This window comes from Cetorhinus maximus, chromosome 7 (genome assembly GCF_964194155.1).
Source record: "Cetorhinus maximus chromosome 7, sCetMax3.hap1.1, whole genome shotgun sequence".
Lineage (NCBI taxonomy): Eukaryota > Metazoa > Chordata > Chondrichthyes > Lamniformes > Cetorhinidae > Cetorhinus > Cetorhinus maximus.
In genome coordinates, this window is record NC_135885.1 from 56487836 (window position 1) to 56501681 (window position 13846).

The following is a 13846-nucleotide window of genomic DNA, read 5'->3' on the forward strand; positions in this document are numbered from 1 at the left end:
CTGGTGCACTCTTTAATGACAACTAAAAATGTTGTTGCTGGGGTAGTAAGCTTCTTTTAAATGCAGGCTTTCTGATGTCAGAATCCTAAGGCTCTGCAGCTGAGGAAGAATATGAGATGACACTCCAGCCAACAGGTGCTCATCGGCTACCAACACATGCTCCTGCTTCATTCATTCTTTAATGTACCTGGTGCACCCTCCTGTAAGTGATTATCTAAATCTGCAGTGGTGCTCTGAAGTATTGCATTGCTGGATATTTGGGGCAGGTTAGGCTGACTGTTGTTGGCACCTACAGAAGCGAAAAAAGATGTTTATAAAGCAAGAGTGTGTTATGGCAGAGTTCCTATGTACGATGGGACAAGTGAAAAAAACCTACTGAGAAAGGGTGATACTATTCCTCTGTTTCAGGGAGGCCTCTAGCTTCATCATGACCACTCCCCTAGTGTTCTCCAACCCCAGGATGTTCAACGTAATCTCTTCAAGAGACTCATGGTTTTCAACCTTTGGAAATTTCTTCTTATTTGAGTCTCTTATATGGTAAATTGTCCTGTAAGCAAAGTATACATGTTGATACATTAAGTTTAAAGTGTGCATGTAGAGAGGGCAATTTTGACCTGTCCCTCCCTTTGGGGAACTAATAGGATCTGGTGCAATGTTGGTCTTGCACCCCACACAATTTTATTCTTCATTGAAGTGAATGGAGAGTAATATTAAGCAGAGTGAAAAACCAGCAGTCCATCTCATCTTGTGGGTTTGCACCTCTGTTATTCCACCTTCTTTTTATGTTGAAGGAGAGACTCTGGAATGTGTTGAGCACTCCCCATAACTTTGAAGCCAACTCTCTCAAAAGACCACCATTTATGAGGAGAGCCAACACTGGATCAGCTGCACTAACTCAGCCTTCTACAAACCACGACAGTGAGTGTTCGATAACAAGAAACTCTGCAAGACACCAAAAATGCTAGTGTACAGAGCAGATGTCATCAGCACACTCCTGTACTGCAGTGAGACCTGGATTGTTTATTAGTGGAACATAAGAGCGCTAGAGAAATTCCATCAGCAATGCCGCTGCCATGTCCTCTGGATTCAATGGGAGGACTGTCAAACAAATAAATGCTAATGTCCTTCTTTAAGCCAGCTCCACAAGCATTCAGGCAAAGCTCCTGCAAAATCAACTTCAATGGACTGGACTCTGTGTCTGGGCGGTTAAAGCATCTGCCCCACCAGATTCTGTTTTCTTAACTCTCAAATGGCCAACGTTCCAGGGAGGACAAAGAAAACACTCTGAAGCTCTCATTGAAGCACGGCAGTATTGATATTAATAACTGGGAGGAGCTTGCTAAGCATCATTCAAAATGGTGACAACTAGTCCATCAAGCTGCATCGTGCTATGAGTCCAAATGCCTTAATGATGAGGCAGAACAGCAGCAGAGAGAGAAAGAAAAGGAAGCAAATCCTACACTCCAGATCCCACTACCATGTGCCCAAAGATCTGCAAGTTGAGAATCGGCCTGTTCAATCACATATGAAAACCCATGACAGAAACACGCAACCCTGAGTAAATCCTCAAACCCAGGGACAGCCAGCGATGGCAATATATCACAGTTTTAGCGCTAGTTCCAATTTTAAGTGGCAGTGATAAAGCGTTCCCAGCTGCTAAAACGGGTCATCCTGTTTGTCTTACTGATTCCCAGCAGTTTCACTTGTGACTTTGGTGGCTGCAAGACGACCACAGTTCAAGAACCCTGAGGCTGTAGCATTGGTTTCACACACAAGTACCTTATAAGTGGATGGACAGGTCTGTAGTTCATTAGATAGGAGGTTATTTGTGTGAGTAACTTGACGAATGCAGAGTAATGTTATGTAAATAGTCTTCATGAGTGGCAGGAAGTGGCTGCAGTTGGAGAAGATAGTATAGGGATCATTTTTCAAACAATGCAGCTTGCTGACCATGAATGCTGGTGAAGAATTTGGGTGCACATGCCCGATTAGTTTCTTTTCCATACACTCCCAACAAGTCAAACTCCTGCCAAAAGTGTGGATTTTGTAATATTACTTATTACAAGTAGCAAGGAGCTTGTTGTGACACATAGACTGATCTGTTTTTTCTAACAATTTAATTTTGCTTTCAATCTGTCAATTGGGAACACCAAGCATGGGCTAATATTCTCTCTTTTTATAATTCAGAATTGTCTATCTTTTTTTGTCAAGTTCAAAATCTGTATTTCAACAAATACTTCAAGCAAGTACAGCCTTATTCCAATGTTAAAAATTTAAGTGAAAAAAATCTAGTGCTGTATAGTAGCAATTATTGGGGAAAGGTGTTAGATATATTGTGGATCTAATTTTATATTTAATACTGATGACAACACAGTTGAATTTGAGTTATGAACACCAACATAATGTTAAAGTGGCCAAAAGTCTGAAGTCCCCATTTTTCATTAACTCTATTTATTTATCTAAAAATGCTTTAGGTACGTACAAATATGGCTTTAGCAATGATACAAATATAGTGCATTCTACCCAGCAATTAAATATAGCAGTATTGAAACGTACATCTGGTTGAAAAAATAGTCCTTTTGATATAAATGGTGTTTGTTGTGCTGGAAGGCCTTGAACTCTGAGGTCTGTTAATCTGAAATTATAGTGAACTAGCAGAATGCTGGTTGTCGATTTTATGCTATGACACAGTTTGCCTATATTATGTTTATTTGACCCCTGTTTTGCTTTGTGGTAGTATGCATATTTTAATACTTTTGTTCCACCTCCGCTGAGGTTCCCAGCATCACAGATGCCAGTCTTCAGCCAATTCAATTCACAACACGTGATATCAAGAAACAGCTGATGACACTGATACTGCACAGGCTATGGACCCTGACAATATTCCAGCAATCATACTGAAGACTTGTGCTCCAGAACTTGCCGCGCCCCTAGCTAAGCTGTTCCAGTACACTGGCACCTACCCGACAATGTGAAAAAGTACCCAGGTCTGTCCTGTTCACAAAAAGCAAGACAAAACCAATCCGACCAATGACTGCATCATCAGTCTACTCTTGGTCATCAGCAAAGTGGTAGTAGGTGTCATCGACAGTGCTATCAAGTGACACTTATATAGCAATAAGTTGCTCACCAATGCTCAGTTTTGGGTTCCGCTTGCGCCATTGAGCTTCTGACTTCATTACAGCCTTGGTCCAAACATGGACAAAAGAGCTGAACTCCAGAGGTGAGGAGAGAGTGTCTGCCCTTGACATCAAGGCAGCATTTAACCGAGTGTGGCATCAAGGAGCCCGAGTAAAACTGGAGTCAATGTGAATCAGGGAGAAAAATCTTTGCTTGTTGGAATTATATCTAGTACAAAGGAAAATGGTTGTGGTTGTTGGAGGCCAATTATCTGAGTCCCTGGACATCGCTGCAGGAGTTCCTCAGGGCAGTGTCATGGGCCCAACCATCTTCAGCTGCTTCATCAATGACCTTCCCTCCATCATATGGTCAGAAGTGGGATGTTCACTTGATTGTACAATGTTCAGCACCATTCACGACTCCTCAGATATTGAATGTCCATGCTCACATGCAGCAAGGCCTGGACAATATTCAGGCTTGGGCTGATAAGTGGCAAGCAACATTTGTGTCACACAAGTGCCAGGCAATGACTATCTCAGAGAATCTAACCATTGCCGCTTGACATTCAATGGCATTATCATCGCTGAAGCCCCCACTATCAACAGCCTGGGGGCTACCATTGACCAGAAGCTGAACTGGACTAGCCTTATAAATAACTAAAACAAAAATTGCTGGAAAGAATCTGAAGGTTCTGAAGAAGAGTCATATGGGCTCAAAACATTAACTCTGTCTTTCTCTCCACAGATGCTGTCAGACCTGATGAGTTTTCCAGCAATTTTTGTTTTTGTTTTTGTTTCAGATTTCCAGCATCTGCAGTATTTTACTTTTATCTTAGCCATATAAATACTGTGGCTGCAAGAGCAGGTCAGAGTCTGGGAATTCTGTGGTTAGATACTCACCTCCTGACTCCCCAAACTCTATCCACCATCTACAAAGCACAAGTCAGGAGTGTGAAGGAATAATATCCATTGCCTGGATAAGTGCAGCTCCAACAACACTCAAGAAGCTCAACACCATAAAGAACAAAATAGTCTGCTTGATTTGCACCCCATCCACAAACATTCACTCCCTCCACCACCGACACATAGTGACAGCATGTGTATCATTTACAAGATGCACCGCAGGAACTCACCAAGGCTCTTTAGGCAGCACCTTCCAAACCCAGGACCTCTAAAGCCTCAAAGGACAAGGGTCGCAGACATATGGGAGCACCAAAACCTGCAAGTCCTCCTCCAAACCACACACCATTCTGACTTTAAACTATATCACCGTTCCTTCACTGTTGCTGGATCAAAATTCTGGAATTCCCTTCCGAACAGCACTGTGGGGTGTATATGCACCAAATGGACTGCAGCACCTCTAGAAGGCAGCTCACCACCACCTTCTCAAGGACAATTAGGGTTGGGCAAGAAATGTTGGCTTATCCAGCAATGCCGACATGGCATGCAAGATTAAAAGAAGCTTTACTATTTTCAGCAGAGCGATATGGTAAATTGTGACTGTAGCTTAGGTAAGTCAATGGACGGATGGGCATTTCATTAGCATGAGATCATTGGTGATACCTCACGAAATGACCCAAATTCTTCAATGGGTTTTGTTGCCTACACCACTGTATGAGCAGCCTTTTCTCATTTCATGCTTTCTCATGTTCTTACTGGTTAAACCTCAATTTACTGTCAAACATAATAAAATAACACTTGCTTTCACAACAGTGGTAAAATGGTAACACTGGACTCTACATCTGTGTGCAATGTATTGCATAATTAGTAGCCCTGGGAACAGGACTGACAGCCCAACAGAACATACTTTACAAACATAGAGCACATCTTGTTTTAAACTTGCACTATACATATAATGAGAGTGCTTAGTGGAACACATTAATATGTTGCTTGGGGTAGTTTGTACCAGGTACAAGGCAACTTTTGTCATTAGTATAATTACCTATAGCAAAACAGTGAAACTAATAAGGTGATCACTGGGTTTGAATATACTGTATAGTATATGGCCTATAATGTTTAAATGATCATTGCACAGCTTCATATAAAAGAATATATCAGAAATGTAATAGCACAATAAAGCATTTAGCCTAATAGCTGAGATAATGGAATCAAATTACGATGCATTTGTCAAAAGAAACTATTCTCATTTGCAAGTTTGAAAAGCCTGCATATGTTATCAATGAGTATTTTCTGACCCAACTACCAAAAACAAGCAATGATGCCACTTCTAACAGCAAAGCAAAACTAATTTTCTTTAAATCTTCTTTTATAGCTGACTTGAACAGAATGAATAGTGATGTTAAACGCTACAGCTGTACGCCACGAAACTACTCAGTTAACCTTCGAGAAGAGCTCAAACAAACGAATGCAGTCTTCTTCCCTCGCTGCCTCCTTGTTCAACGTTGTGGGGGGAACTGTGCCTGTGGTACTGAACACTGGCGATCCTGCAACTGCATGCCAGCCAAAACCATTATGAAATATCATGAGGTATTTTTAATTAAATTATCCTTAACTGAGACTGTGATATAATCTGATGGTTCAGATACACATCAACACTAATAGCATGTGGCATCCCCTTTTATCTTTTATCTTTGGAGGCGTGATATTCTGGTTTATAAAGATAGAAGAATAGCTGAAATAAAAACAAAAAATGCTGAATATACTCAGCAGATCAGTCAGCATCTGTGGAGGAAGAAGCAGAGCTAATGGCCAGGGTATAATGTGGTGGCAGTGGCCCCATCCATGAGCCTGTTAGTCAGGGGCAATCCCAACTGGGCCGTTTTTGGGAGCCCAGGCCAGATTTTACGTCAATCAGGCAATTACTGCCTGGCGTCAGGGCTCTCATACCTTTAAAGAAGGAGATTCCATCTCCAAGACCTGCCAGCCAACTTGAGGGCTGGTAGCTCATCAGTCCCAGCAGTGTCACTGGGAGCAATGACCACTGCTGGGACTGCACCCTGCCGGGAGCAGCATCATGGACAGCACCCTGGCACCAAGGCAAGTGAGGTCACCAGGGCCAGTCAGACAGGCCCCAGCAAGGGGGGAGTGGTGAGGGTTGGGGGGTGGGGGGGAGGCTTTGCTAACAGGCAGCCCTTGCTGCCAGAGAGTCCCTCCATGGGCCAAAAGGTGCCTGACAAGGAGGCGCCCCCTCTCCCCCCACCGTCCACATGGTGGAGGGTCTTCCCCATCACTGGTAAAATGCCAGCAGCAGCAGGAAAAGGCCTTTAACTGGCCCTTAATTGGCCACAAGGGGCCTCATTGGCCTTTTGGCAGGAGGGCCATCTGTTACCCTACCACCACTGGTAAAATGCCAGTGGCAGTGAGAAGGTGACAGGAATGCCATCCCCACCCCTGTTGTCCCACCCTGTTTTTTGGCCTCCCACCTCCCAACACATTCCCTGAAGTCCTGTGATATCCCAGCCAACATTTCTGGTCAATCACCTTTGCTCAGCATGGGAAAAGATTAGAGATGTACAGGTTTCAAGCAAGTACAGAGGCAGGGAAAGGGGAGGGAAGAACAAAAGGGAAAATTGGTGGCAAATTGGAAGGCAGGAGAGATTAAATGACAATATGGATGATGGTGCAAGGGAGAAGGAAATAGTAATGAGACAAGGAAAGAAACAAATGATGGGTCTATAGATGGTGCAAATGGAAATGAAACAGGAGAATCATCACCAACAGCTGCTGTCCAAAAATAAATGAGCGCAGAGATTATGATGTGAAATTGTTGAACTCAGTGATGAGTCCAGAAGGCTATAAAGCGCTTAATCAAAAGACGAAGTGCTGTTCACCAAGCTTATGTTGTGCTTCACTGTAATAGTTTAGGAGGTCAAGGACAGAGATCAGAGTGGGAGTGGGGAGGAGAATTAAAATGACAGGCAAATAACAGCTGGTTAAGAACAGCTTCCAAACAAATGTGCTATTTGGGATCATGTTTCATACATATTTATTAAAACCAACGAAGAGCATTTTGCTCTACAAATTAACTTAATTAATCTTTTGTGTTTACAGTAACTTGGTCCTGCAATCCCCACTTAATAAAATATCTATTAACATGTCATGAAGATTAGAATGCCAAGATTTGTAAAGCAGATCAAGAATGAGAGATGCAAAAATAGAAAATACGCATGAAAATTCTGACTATACAAACTTAAAAAATTCTGCGCTATTCACAGGTTGACTGATGATCAATGAGTTTGGGGAGAATTTATTCCTGCTCTTTTTTTCCTGACAATTTTGCTGTTTTCAGGGCATGGCTAAAATGTGGGCTAAATCCTCCATATAGAAGATGCGTAGTACTAATCAACTTAATCAACTGTAAACTGCAATTAGGAGGCATTTAAGCACTGGGAAGGCACAGTTAGATGTTTACTCAATAAAATTGCTATAGAATAGGGCAGTACATTGTATGTAAAACCAGTTTTGCAGGAAAACTAACAGCAACCCAGACAGAGGAGGCACAAGTTATATCCATGGAAAATGTGCTTGGTACTTGTTTGTGGATGTAATTCCCATAAACTGGAAACAAGCAACAGGTATCAGTAACCACAGTCCTGCACATGACTGATATGCATGCACAGGTCTCACAATGCTTAACGTAGGAGGTCCAGAGCCACCATAACCGCAGCTAAACAACACACATCCTTCAAGTATCACATATTTTAAATACAAGGTGAAATTACAAACCACACAGGAGAAATGGGGGTGTGCTATATGGCTTCCCTGATCAGAATACCAATAATACATTTGACAATAATTCTAATTGTAGTACAACCAACTTTGCACTTGCACTACAGTTCTGTACATTTTAGCATACGTATATTGTTAGCTGTGGCTGCATAGATAACCTTATTCTCTCTGAAGCCATCCTTCCACAACTTATTTCAGATAAGTGTTTGTCTTAAAATGAAGGCAAATGTGAACCTCGAGAAGAATACATCTCTACTTTTATTACCTGTATTTGGTGCAGGAAGAAGTAGTGTAGCAGTGGTTGGTACTTAACTGTACTTCATACATACTCGTTACATCATGGGCAACATTTCCAGCTCTTTCTAATTCATCTCTTTCCAGTCCATTAAGTGCGTAGTGCACAAAAATCTAGAAAGTGGAAAACAGTTGAACCAACTCATCTTTAAATGAAGAACTTGTGACTTTCCTTTTACACATTTTCTGTTTATAATATAGCTGCATCAAACTAGCAATGTGTTAGTGCTAAAATGTCAATTTTTCCTCTTAAGTGCCCAATCTGCTGGTTTGATTGGTCAAACATGCAGATTAAGTGTATTTGCACTCGAACTACAAAGTATCCAAGAAACATTTTTTTAGCTCCACTGCACTCCCAACAACATTGTCCACTGTCACCTTAAGCCATAAGCAACCTCTGTTTATAATTGGTTATCATAAGAGGTCAGAAACTGCATGTAATCAGTTTTGCTAAAATGCACAATATTTTGGAACAGAAGCTACAATGTAAACTTAAGATACAAAATAAGGTGCTGTAATTTTTTAAAAAATTTTTAAATAGATCAAGCTCATTTTCAAGAACAGAATTTTTTGTACAAAATTTTACATATTTAATGTAAAGTAAATATGTTAGATGGAGTAGTGTTAAAGATCAGGAATAAGGGTTTAAACTAATATTCCTTTATGTTAAAACAGGACTGCATATTTGTAGGTAGACGCATAGACCAAGACATCTTTGACACTACAATCTACCACTAACCTCATTCATCAGTTTGCACAATACATTCAGCATCAACATCTCAAATGCTCTAATCCGAATGCAACCTGGGCTGAGACTGAGGAAACATAAGACATGTGAGAGATACACATGCTCTCACTGCCACAGTTAATTGCAGAGTTGTCATCTTTTTAACAGAGAAGTGTCTCCACCTTTGGCAATTTCCTGTTATTAACATCCCAATAATTTCCTAGAAGAAACACTCAAGACTGGGGCATTCAGGTCATGACATTGAATGCTTCCACTGAAACAGCCCGATCTTTGACACTGAAACTCACGCAGACATATACAAGTGATGATGGTGTTCTTTGTATCAGTTGCTTATCAGGCAGAAGTCAATAATTATGGAGACACTGCATTGCAACATTTGCTAGATACAAATTTTGACATGGGAGTTCTAGTTCTTAAATGGCTATACTATATTCTTGCCATCCCATTAACTGTCAAAATCCTTGAATAATTATGCTGCACCTTCAAACGTTGGACATAAGTAGTTCTCGCAGATCTAATCATATCAGGGCCACAGCGAACCTCTAAACAGATTTATATTCATGAAAGAATGTGAAGTTGAAGAATTAAAATTCAAACCTGAGGCTGCTTTCCTTTTGTGTTTCACTTCACATAGAAGTCCAGCCGTAGCTTTTAAAGCCTAACTTTTAACATGAGGGTATAGGGTCGCTCATGAGCCAATTATTCTTGAATTGTGGAACAGCTCAGACAAGGGAATTTAATTTTAGAATCTAGGAAGGCAGAAGTCATTGCATCGGTCACATTCCTGATCAATCAAAGCCCTTTTTGTAATGTTGAGCTGAAAGCTATTTATGCATAATGAATTTGGAAAGGATTCAGTTGAAAGCTCTTTTTGATATTTCTGATATGCAGTGTGGAACTTACGTTGTGTTCTGAGTATACGAAAAGACTCATGAACTAGATTTAAGATCTCCTTCACAATGCAGTTCATGTCAACTGCTTCAACCTTCTGTAAGATAGGGGGAGGCGATGGGATAGTGGTATTGTCACTGGGCTAGTAATCCTGAAACCCAGGGTATTGCTCTGGGGACCTGGGTTTGAATTTCACCACGGCAGATGGTGGAATTTGAATTCAATAAAAATCTGGAATTAAAAGTCTAATCACAGAATCACAGAGTGCAGAAGAGGCCCTTCGGCCCATCGAGTCTACACCGACACGTGAGAAACACCTGACCTACCTACCTAATCCCATTTAACAGCAGTTGGCCCATAGCCTTGAATGTTATGACGTGCCAAGTGTTCATCCAGGTACTTTATAAAGGATGTGAGGCAACCCGCCTCCACCACCTTCCCAGGCAGTGCATTCCAGACCGTCACCACCCTCTGGGTAAAAATGTTTTCCCTCACATCCCCCGTAAACCTCCTGCCCCTCACCTTGAACTTATGTCCCCTTGTGACTGACCCTTCAACTAAGGGGAACGGCTGCTCCCTATCCACCCTGTCCATGCCCCTCATAATCTTGTACACCTCGATCAGGTCGCCCCTTAGTCTTCTCTGCTCCAACAAAAACAACCCAAGTCTATCCAACCTCTCTTCATAACTGAAATGTTTCATCCCAGGCAACATCCTGGTGAATCTCCTCTGCACCCCCTCCAGTGCAATCACATCCTTCCTATAATGTGGCGACCAGAACTGTACACAGTACTCCAGCTGTGGCCTCACCAAGGTTCTATACAACTCCAACATGACCTCCCTACTTTTGTAATCTATGCCTCGATTGATAAAGGCAAGTGTCCCATATGCCTATTTCACCACCCCACTAACATGCCCCTCCGCCTTCAGAGATCTATGGACACACACGCCAAGGTCCCTTTGTTCCTCAGAACTTCCTAGTGCCATGCTGTTCATTGAATACCAATGATTGTCGATTGCCATTAAAAACCCAAATGGTTCACTAATACCCTTTAGGGATGGAAATCTGCCATCCTTACATGGTTTGGTCTACATGTGTCTCCAGACTCATAGCAATGTGGTTGACTCTTAACTCCCTCTGAAATGGCCTAGCAAGTCACTCAGTTGTACCAAACTGCTACAAAGCCTCAAAAAAGGAATGAAACTGTACAGACCACCCGGCATTGACCTAGGTACCGGAAATGACAACGGCAATCTCAGCCTGTCGACCGTGCAAAGTCCTCCTTACTAACATCTGGGGGCTAGTGCCAAAATTGGGAGAGCTGTCTCACAGACTAGTCAAGCAATAGCCTGACATAGTCATTCTCACAGAATCGTATCTTACAGAAAATGCCAGACACCACCATCACCACCCCTGGGTATGTTCTGTCCCACCAGCAGGACAGACCCAGCAGAGGTGATGGCACAGTGGTATACAGTCAGAAGGGAGTTGCCTTGGAGGTCCTCAACATTGACTCCGGACCCCATGGAGTCTCATGGCATCAGTCAACCATGGGCAAGGAAACCTCCTGCTGATTATCACGTATCATCCTCCCTCAGCTGATGAATCAGTGTTCCTCCATGTTGAACACAACTTGGAGGAAGCACTGAGTGTGGCAAGGGCGCAGAATATACTCTGGGTGGGGGTCTTCAACATCCATCACCAAGAGTGGTTCAGTAGCACCTTACTGACTGAGCTGGCAGAGTCCTAAAGGACATAGCTGCTAAACTAAGTCTACTGCAGGTGGTGAGGGAACCAATAAGAGGGAAAAACATACTTGACCTCATCCTCACCAACCTGCCTACCGCATATGCATCTGTCCATGACAGTGTTGGTAGGAGTGACCAACGCACATTTATTGTGGAGACAAAGTCTCAACTTCACATTGAGGATACCCTCCACCATGTGTGGCACTATCACCGTGCTAAATGGGATAGATTCAGAACAGATCTAGTAACTCAAGACTGGGCATCCAAGAGACGCTGTGGGCCATCAGCAGCAGCAGAATTATACTCAACCACAATCTGTAACCTCATGGTCCCGCATATCCCCCACTCTACCATTACCATCAAGCCAGAGGATCAACCCTGGTTCAATGAAGAGTGCAGGAAGGCATGCCAGGAGCAGCACCAGGCATACCTAAAAATGAGGTGTCAACCAGGTGAAACTATAACACAGGACTACTTGCGTGCCAAATAGCATAAGCAAGAGCTAAGCAATCCCACAAACAATGGATGAGATCTAAGCTCTGCAGTACTGCCACATCCAGTCATGAATGGTGGTGGACCATTAAACAATTCACTGGAGGGGGAAGCTCCACAAATATGCCCATCCTCAATGATGGAGGAGCCCAACACAGCAGTGCAAAAGATAAGATTGAAGCATTTGCTACAATCTTCAGCCAGAAGTGCCAAGAGGATGATTCATCTTGGCCTCCTCTGGAGGTCCCCAGCATCACAGATGCCAGTCTTCAGCCAACTTAATTCACTCCACATGATATCAAGAAACGCCTGAAGGCACTGGATACTGCAAAGGCTGCAGGCCCTGATAATATTCCAGCTATATTACTGAAGACTTATGCTCCAGAGCTTGCCACACTCCTAGCCAAACTGTTCCAGTACAGCTACAACACTGGCATCTACCCGGAAATGTGGAAAATTACCCAAGTATGTCCTGTACACAAAATGCAGGACAAATCCAACCCAACCAATTACCGCCCCATCAGTCTACTCTCGATCATCAGTAAAGTAAGGGAAGGGGTCATCAACAGTGCTATCAAGCAGCACTTGCTTAGCAATAACCTGCTCACTGACGCCCAGTTTGGGTTTCGCCAGGGCTACTCAGCTCCTGACCTCATTACAGTCTTGGTTCAAACATGGACAAAACAGCTGAACTCCCAAGGTGAGGTGAGAGTGACTGCCCTTGACATCGAGGCAGCATTTGAACAAGTGTGGTATCAAGGAGCCCTAGCAAAACTGGAGTCAATGGGAATCGGGGGGGAAACTCTCCACTGGTTGGAGTCACACCTAGCACAAAGGAAGATGGTTGTGGTTGTTGGAGGTCAGTCATCTCAACTCCAGGACATCACTGCAGGAGTTCCTCAGCATAGTGCCCTTGGCCCAACCATCTTCAGTTGCTTCATCAATGACCTTCCTTCCATCATAAGGTCAGAAGTGGGGATATTCGCTGATGATTGCACAATGTTCAGCACCATTCGCAACTTCTCAGATACTGAAGCAGCCCATGTTCAAATGCAGCAAGACCTGGACAATTTCCAGGCTTGGGCTGACAAGTGGCAAGTAACATTCATGCCACACAAGTAACAGGCAATGCCCATCTCTAACAAGAGACCATTGCCCCTTGACATTCAGTGGCATTACCATCACTGAATCCTCCACTGTCAACATCGTGGGGTTACCATTGACCAGAAACTGAACTGGACTAGCCATATAAATACAGTGGCTAGAAGAGCAGGTCGGAGGCAAAGAAACATGCGATGAATAACCCACCTCCTGACTCCCCAAAGCCTGTCCACCATCTACAAGGCACAAGTCAGGAGTGTGATGGAATACTCTCCACTTGTCTGGATGAGTGCAGCTCCAACAACACTCAAGAAGTTTGACACATTCCAGGACAAACCAGCCCATTTGATTGGCACCACATCCACAAACATTCACTCCCTCCACCACCGACACACAGTAGCAGCAGTGTGTACCATCTAAACGATGCACTGCAGGAATTCACCAAGGCTCCTTTGACAGCACCTTCCAACCCCACGACTACTACCATCTAGAAGGGTAAAGGCAGCAGACACACGGGAACACTACCACCGGTAGATCCTCTCCAAGTAACTCACCATCCTGACTTGGAAATATATCACCGTTCCTTCACTGTTGCTAGGTCAAAATCCTGGAACTCCCTTCCTAACAGCATTATGAGTGTACATATATCACAACTGCAGCGGATCAAGAAGGCAGCTCACCACTACCTTCTCAAGGGAAACTAGGGATGGGCAATAAATGCTGACCCAGCCAGCAAACCTCACACCCCGTGAATGAATATAAA

The 13846-nt window shown here is 43.2% G+C and overlaps 1 protein-coding gene across 4 annotated transcripts in view; it reads left to right on the forward strand.

The window, feature by feature from the left end:
* Positions 1-13846, forward strand: part of pdgfd (platelet derived growth factor d) — a 211780-nt gene that overhangs the window by 175338 nt on the left and 22596 nt on the right. For all 4 annotated transcript variants that reach the window (XM_078545535.1, XM_078545537.1, XM_078545534.1 and 1 more), the window contains one exon: positions 5392-5606. In XM_078545535.1, the coding sequence (XP_078401661.1) occupies positions 5392-5606 (215 nt within the window). The remainder of the gene's footprint in view (positions 1-5391; positions 5607-13846) is intronic.